At 31.4% G+C, this 8,378-nt stretch overlaps 2 protein-coding genes across 2 annotated transcripts; both read left to right on the forward strand.

The window, feature by feature from the left end:
- Positions 1–633: 633 nt before the first annotated feature.
- On the forward strand, positions 634–2,208 carry LOC119678960. Its single transcript, XM_038091091.1, has 2 exons — positions 634–810; positions 872–2,208. The coding sequence occupies exons 1-2, from the start codon at positions 663–665 to the stop codon at positions 2,065–2,067; spliced, it is 1,344 nt and encodes a 447-aa protein (XP_037947019.1). The 5' UTR covers positions 634–662; the 3' UTR covers positions 2,068–2,208.
- Positions 2,209–3,823: 1,615 nt separating this feature from the next.
- Positions 3,824–4,457, forward strand: LOC119673510 (the record flags this gene model as incomplete). Its single annotated transcript, XM_038084807.1, is given in 1 exon segment — positions 3,824–4,457. A coding segment is annotated over 1 exon segment (625 nt), but the record flags the coding sequence as incomplete, so codon positions are not given.
- Between the last annotated feature and the right edge of the window lie 3,921 nt (positions 4,458–8,378).

Genomic DNA, 8,378 nt, shown 5'->3' on the forward strand with positions numbered 1-8,378 from the left:
TGGTAATGATAATATATTCATTTATTTTATCCTATCATACATTGAATATAATTTTAATTTGTAGTAGCAATTCCAATTTTAATTTAAAAAAGATAAATGTAGACATTATCTAATCCAAAAATACGAAATGCTGTCCAAAAATCAAAAGGTAATAGCCTGACCAACAGAAATCGGGCTCTTAATAAATTCTCTGTATAATTAACACAAGCAGAGATCGTGTTTTTTTTTTGTTTTAATGATAGAACACAGGTATTAATCACTTGACTTAATATTGTATTGTGATAGTTATATATGTTTAATCAATATCTTGACACTCTCTGACGAATTGTCTAAAGCTAATCAGTACTTTAAGTTACTAACAAGGAAAGTTATTGAAACTAACCAAGTCCTTATAAATAGATATATTGTGGTTATTTTTGCTATACTGTTCGATGATCAAAGTTAATGGGATGTTATTTTGTAAAGTGATGCCATATCAACTAATATCAACTAAATGACTCGCTTTTATATTGCGATCACATTATAAATATATTAAATTAACTTTACTAAAAGTATAGTTAAAAATAACTCATCAATATTTAAAACATAAAAAAATGTATCTAATTAGAATTATTAAAAAATTTTACAGTTTCCGTGTGAATGGTCCAAAAATACATAGAAAAATGAGTTTGGTACAATATCCAGTAACACCCATTGGCAGTCCAGATGATCCTTTAGCAGATCCATATGATGATCCTACATACAGTTTCAACTTTAGAACACCCGATCAATCACGTTCAGAAGATAAAGACTCAACTGGTAGAGTAAGAGGTAAAAAAACTTCGACCAATATAGATATTTCTAATTAATTGAAATTAACAAATTTTAATAGGTCTGTATTCATATATTGATGACGTGGGCGAGCGTCATAGTGTACGCTATGCAGCTGGTGCAGGCACTGGATTTGAAGTTTCGAATGCAGTACCGGACAGTCCATCCAATGTCGGATATACATCACCACTTTACAAAGCACCACCAAGAACTCGTGGTCGCATGACTGTGCAACGTGGTCCTGGCGGTAGTTACAAGCTTATAGCTGCTGGACCAGATCATCGCCGTGCAGAAAGTCGTGCTACAGATGGTGTAGTTAGAGGCACATTTTCTTACTTGGACGATGTTGGAGTACAACGAACTGTTGAATATATAGCTGGCGCTGGTATAGGCTACAGAGTGCTAAAAAATAGAGTAGGTCCTGGCACACACATCAATCCATCTATAAGTGACTTTCGCTTAAGCGATACAGATTTCAAATTAGCAAATGATTTTGGCACTGGCGTTGGAGGTGGTCTCAGTGCAACTGAAACATCGAGCAGACGTGATGGCGGCGCTAGCATTAGCAGCAATAGAGGCGGGACAGCAACAACAACTGTTACTAGGATCGGTGGTGGTAGTAGTAGTAGTGGTTATGATGTGAATGCACGTGGCGGCACTAGAACTGATAGTGAAAGCAACACTGTTAGTAAAAGTCGACCAGGTAGCAATTTTGATGCAAGCAGCAGCTCATCAGGTGATAATTTTCGTCCAGAAAGTAATCGAAATCGAGGTGAAGAACGTACTGGCACCGATTTTGGAGAAAAAGTTCGTACTTCTGACGGTGGTAGCAGTGTAAGAGGCAGTAACGTTAGTCGCTTTGGTGGCAGTAGTGGCAGAGGAGGTACAAGTACTACCTCAAACACTAATTTATCAACAAGCAGTAGTAGTAGTAGTAGTAGTGATAGAAGTAATACAAATAATTATAAATTTGAAGAGGATGATTATGGCTCGCTGTCGCCATTAATAACTGCAAATCGTAAAATACTTGAAATTGATCGTGAACGCGATTGGGTGGAAAAACATCGTGATTCTACGATCATTAAAAATGTAGGGAAATGGTACATTGGCTTGCCAGCGGGTCAAAGCGTACGTGCGCATGTGCAAAATATTGACTTAACTCCGCTTGGCGGAAGACGTGGACTTTCACCATCCGAAGCATTACGGCAAGATGAAATTGCTGACATGGTGGCATCGTATGAAAGTGAAGCATCTTAAGAGAACTTCTTTGCAAAGAAATATTTTCAGATATTATATATTGATATTTAGCTTTAAGTATAATTGTAACTGAGAAGAGATAATCAGAAAGGTTAGATTATTATTGCCAATTATATCAAAACTTTTTTTTTACAATTTATTTCTTTGTATTTAAATGAATTTTGAAAGTGGCAAGTGAAAAAATTAAATAAATTAAATTTATTTTTTATAAATGTGCAATTCTGGATTTTTCCTATATTTTTTTAATCATACTAATTTTAATATTGTATGCATTAGTTTTTAAAGTCATAAATAATGCTATAATATGTTGGCTTAAAAATTTCTTGCTTTAGTTCAGTGTGACTGAAAATACTCAAAAATTTTATTTGAAAACTATGTTTAAACTTAACACATAGAGACGTGTTTGATGAGTGAGTTTTAACCCCTAAAAAATATTTTTATAATATATTTTTATAATTTATCAACATTTGAAAGACTAAACCTATATTATCTCTTCGTTATCGAAACTTATTGGGTTTTTGCAGCTAATTTTGGACTAGCTACTTTATAAACAATGTGAATACTTTACACCCTTAGAGAGAATGATTCAAAAGTAGTTTACCGACTTTTGTTATGATCGAATAAGAATATAGATATAGATTGATCAGAACATGCAAATAAGGTAATAACTTTGGATATGGTAGAATAACTCTATGTTCTAGTGATGGATCTTAGTCAAATTAAGTTGTGTGGAATGGGTGCTGTACAAAACAAAGATTTAGAGCAGTCAGAATGTGAAAAACTGGTAACAACTCCGGAGATAGTGAAAGAACTCTTTGATCTAATGCTAAAAGTTTGTCAAACAAAAGTGTTCATGGTGGGTGTTGTAGCAGAACCAAGATATTGAATGGCCAGAATGCACAAATGAGGTAATAACTCTGGATATGTTAGATTAACTGTATGATCTAGTGATGAAGGATTGTCAAAGAAGATGTTCGTGATTATTGATGTAGTAAAAATCGTAGGTCAATACGTTCACACCATTTTATATGCTATGTTTAAATGCTATTTGATTAAATTGCTTAAATTGAGTTTTGAATTGCGTTCGTATCTAGACTATTTGTTAGAACATAGCCTATCTGATTTTTATTTTTTTTTTTAATGTGAAAAAGTAGCTGACTGCGAACAAACATCCAATGGTGTTCAGATGTAATAAATGTATTAAGGAGAATTCAGAAGGTATAAAAAATTTAAAGTATCATTGTAGCAATTTACAAAGCTCTAACATAGTGTCATTGTTGAAAAATATATTTAAGGCGAGCAAAATATCAATTTCTTTCATTAATTAATGACTTTGCAAAGAGCCCTCGTACATGAAAGACATTAACATTATACAATATTATTGAAACGTTCATGTCTTTCAGAGACGGCTTATTGTGTCACATTCCTGCTCTTTCTCGACTATATTTTTATTAAATAAATTAAGTGAACTAATTCTTAGAATATGAATTATTATTTTAATAATTAGTATCTATTTAGACAAAATACATCAAAAAATCATTAAAAACATTTTCCAATAAATTTTTCTAAAATTAAGACATACATCACAACCCCTAAAATTGAACTCACACGAAGTTAGAATTTTTGTGGTTAGTTTATAATTTAAGATACTAAAGTTTGCGGCTTTCGATTTAAGTATAAAACTGCAACGAATTTGAACAGAAATTATAGTTTTATTAAAGCCGTCATCGTGTTCGTATTACAAAAACTAAAAAATTATTTTATAATGAAGCATTTAAGCTTACTGTGTCTTATATTTTTAATCAGGCAAATAAGTGTAGAAACACAATATCTACCAGGAGATCAGCACCAAACGGATTCTCATTATCTAAATATTCGGGAAGATGGTAGTTATAAGTACGCGTTTGATACCAGTAACGGCATAGAAACCGAACAAAGTGCAAATGAAAACAATGAAGTTACGGGACAATATAGTTATTTTGAAAACAATATACCTCACAAAGTCAAATATACAGCCGGAGTAAACGGTTTTCAGCCGGAAACATTTTCCGCTGCTACAGCAGAAAATAGTGCAAATTACTTAAAATACTACGATGCAGTATCAACTGCATCATCTGCTCCATATAACTTGCATAACGATTATAAGAAACCTGTGCAAGGTGAACCTACATATCAATTTGTACAAAATGCTTTAAGGACTATGCAAACTCAGCCAGTGCAGTTATCCTTTAGTTCTCAACATGGATTTCCACAGCGATTTTATAACCACGAAGTGAACTCGAAAGCAGAAAACAAACCGACATTGACTTTGGATGCATTATCATTACCTTTGATTGAAGACCAAAAATTTAATGCAGTGGCCCCTAAACTTTCGCAACATGAACCTGCAAGTGTTAATAGCATCAATCCAGTGAGACCTAAAACTGCCATTGACTTACTTTCTGCTTTATCGGAATATTCACCACAACTTGTGGTTAGTATGACAAATGAGCCATTTGGAAGTTATAGCTATGAAGTGCCAGCGCATCATCCAAACATTGCATCGAATTTTGTAAAAAATTAGTTACGAAAAAAAAAATTTATATGCTTTTTTGTTATTGTTGTGCTTGATTATGGTGTTGGGTATTAATAAAAAAATAATATGACGATATAAAAAATAATATAATCAAATAAAAAATTTTTACAATTAATTATGAAGAATAATTCTTTTTTAATATTTAATCAATTAGTTATGTTAAACGAGTTACGTTAGGTTTACATTATCACAATTAATTCGATTAATGTGTCACATTTATTATGTCAGCAAAAACCCACAGAAAATACATGCCCTCAAGACGTTCGATTATTGGATGTGCAACTATGAAGTAATCGTGTTATGGTAATATTTAAGCAATTGCTTTCTGTAATTATTAAAAAGCAAATATAAAAAACTTTCTTCATCTGGAAAGTATAACTTTAATATATTTATCTTTAAGTTTTCAGCAGTACTGTATTTTCTTCCCATAAATATACAACACCCATATCGCTTACGTCTATCGTCATTAAGTTTTTCAAATTATAATGAATTTCCCTACTTTTAGCCTCACTCAATTTTTTTTAAAATTATATCATAATTTGCGCCAGCTGCTATTTTTGCTTCAGTTTATAGAATTTCCAATGAAGATAGTCTCTCTTGAATATTCATATTTTTCTAGTACGTCTTAATCACGTCTTTTAACTTTGAGTAGCTTCTTTCCGTCGAAGCTATACTGACTGGAACTGTGAACGTGAATCTGGTTACTATATAAACATTTGGGAATACTTCAAATATGGTTAATGCCATTATCAAACCACATTGTTCAAAATATTTATTAAGGGCTTAGAATCCACAGTCGGTAACTTTTTGCGAGGCCCCTGCGGGCGCGAGGCCTAGCGACGCCACTGTATATGTATATAACCGTAATGCAGTAAATAAATCGTGAGATTATCTGAATATTACTTTAGACAGAAAACGCTCTGAAACACCATCTAAAATGGCAAAAAACATTTTTTTTCGATATTTTAAAGGGAGTGAAGATACAAAGTAAAATCTCTGATTGTATTTAACTTAGTAAATGCTAGCACGGTCGTGACAAGGATCTCTTCAAGTTGACACACAGCCCCCATATATGTGCAGCGAAATCCTCGTCATGGATATATGAGGTTATGCGTCAGGCTTAAAGCTCTCTTTATAAAATTATAACTGTAATGAAAACGAAGATTCAGCCTCGGATAAGGAAGTCTTTTAAAATTTCAAATTAAATAATATGAAAATACTTCTTTATTATATAGAATTAAAAAAGGTTAAATTCGTCAGATGTATTTTCAGATATATTACTATTATATTAGTTAATAATCACCCTAAATTAAAAAAAAAGAATAGGTGCTTATGTACCATGTAAAAAGAAGTAATGACCTGTGATCTGATTATTTCAACTATTTTCGTAAATTAACAAATTAATTAATTAATATGTTAAAGGTGCACCACTTTTGTTATTTATTTATTTCAGATACTTGTACAATGGACATAATTAAGACAGCATTTTCTAATTTCAGTACCGTGGAATCAATACGGCCCTTTCATGTACTGTATCATACAGTCTGTATGTAGTAGGCATAATGCCTTTTTATTATCAAATTGACATTTTTAATTTATAGTTTCAAAAATAAGCATTTTTTAATGTTTTATTGAATATTTTAGTTATTGAAGTGTGCCTTTATCAAAAACAAAATAAAAATACTCTTAATTTGCTTCTTAATTAAATTCAATGCATGGCGTTGGCCCTATAAGCGCCGCATACAAAATATCTCCATCGAAATCGTTATAAATGGGAATTTCTTATGACTGATATTTGAATAATCAGAGTTGGCAAACATTGACTAAGAGTTCGTTTAAAAAGTTTTAAATTATTTTTAAAAAAGTTATAGTAAACTGTATTATACAATATATGAAATATAGTGCTAAAAGTTAAAAACTCTTTAGATTCATAATTCTCGTAATCTCTTCAGAACACGACTCTGAATTATTTATTTGTCGAACAAAATATTTCGGTTGATAATGTTTCCCGAAATTTACCCTTTCTTACTGAAAGTATTCATTGTGTTACTATAGTACTGTGCTATAAACAAATATGTCAAAGAATGTATCATGTTTTGTAACTAAGACATTTTTTTATGGAACTCCAATTTCCATACTATATAGGTATGATTTAACGGTTTTAAACTGCTACGCTTCTTTGAATTAAGGTTCGAAACAGTTCAACCATTCTCTTCTCGATCAGTGAAATATTGCAGATAATTGCTGTATAAATGAGCGAACTAAGCAGGATGCCTCAGGAACTTATTTTGAATATCTATAAGATCTGAGCACCTACTACCACTATGTAATTAATAGTTGATATCTATCTGTATTGTATTGCTCAATACAAAGTCGAATGAATCCTTGTTAATAATAAATTTTCTAGTAATTTCATTGACGTGTTTCATTGAGCATTGTCCTTTCAGTGTCTATGTTTGTCTATGTCCTTTCAGTGGGACTTGCCGCATTGATATGGGGAGAGTGAAGAAATTGCATGACATATACTTTATCATCGTAATTTCATTGATGTGTTTCTTAGAGCATTGTCCTTTCAGTGTCTATGTCTGTCTATGTCCTTTTAGTGAGACTTGCCGCATTGATATAGAGGGAGTGAAGAAATTGCATCACATCTATTTTATCATCAATTATCGCAAGTGCTACTTATATTAAATATGCTACACGCACACTTTCTGGAAGTTCTTAGTTAGCTACAATATCTTTACTAAAGAGAAGCGTATTAAAGATTCCAGATGGTTTAAAACTGGTATAAGAACATAATAGCTCTATAGAACTAAGTGAACCTTCGGAATCGCGATTGTAACTTAAATTAACTTAACCTGACTATTTTTTCTAACAAGTATAACTTAATGTATGTATAATTTATTAATAAGATTAATTATGAACTTTTTACAGGTTGTCCCGTATTAACATAATATAAATATAAGGAGTGATTATTCAAGTCATGATAGTGACGAAGCTCCAGTTAGTAGATAACTGAAGGTTCGGATACATGTATAATAAAATCTATTACTCGAGTTATCATGATTTTTGGGTAAATTTTTTTGACACTTCATACGCGACACTCATTGTCAGATATTAGTATGTAACCTATCACTATACGAATGTTTAAATATATTGGATCAAGCAATCACCTATCGCATTCATTGTACTTGGGTACTCAATAATCTGACTCAATAATAATCTATATATATGAATTGTATGTTAGCCACTATAATTACCACTGTTAGCCCACACCTGCCTTGTGTTTTGCAAAGATTTGATAATGAATTACAATGGCTTTGTTTTGGTTTGATTAAATTTTCGGCGGTTATATCAACTGACTGTACATTGATTATTTGTGTAATAAAATTACAGAAAAGTTCGTATTTTACATATATATGTAAAAATTATATATAAGTATAATGTTTTTAAGAAGAATCCACTGACTACTCCTATGGGTGACTTTTTGCTATCATTGATATAATTTTGGTATATTTTTATTTTATTTAATATTCGATGCAGTTGCAAAAATGTTAACATTTGTTTAAACCTTGAAACATTTAAGCTTATGTTTTGTTAACCTAAATAAGAAATATTTTGTTTATATTTTGAATTTGAAATTGAAATTTGTTTTGGCAATTGCTTCATTGCAAAGACATTAACGTTTTATAATGATGAGGACGTTTAACTTTCATGAAAACAAATGCCGAAATTT

Source organism: Teleopsis dalmanni, chromosome 1 (genome assembly GCF_002237135.1).
Source record: "Teleopsis dalmanni isolate 2A chromosome 1, ASM223713v2, whole genome shotgun sequence".
Taxonomy (NCBI): Eukaryota; Metazoa; Arthropoda; class Insecta; order Diptera; family Diopsidae; genus Teleopsis; species Teleopsis dalmanni.

Coding starts and splice junctions, on each gene's coding strand:
- LOC119678960 (XM_038091091.1), top strand. CDS start 663: ATGAGTTTGGTACAATATCCAGTAACACCCATTGGCAGTCCAGATGAT. Junction 811..871: donor CTCAACTGGTAGAGTAAGAG/GTAAAAAAACTT, acceptor AAATTTTAATAG/GTCTGTATTCATATATTGAT.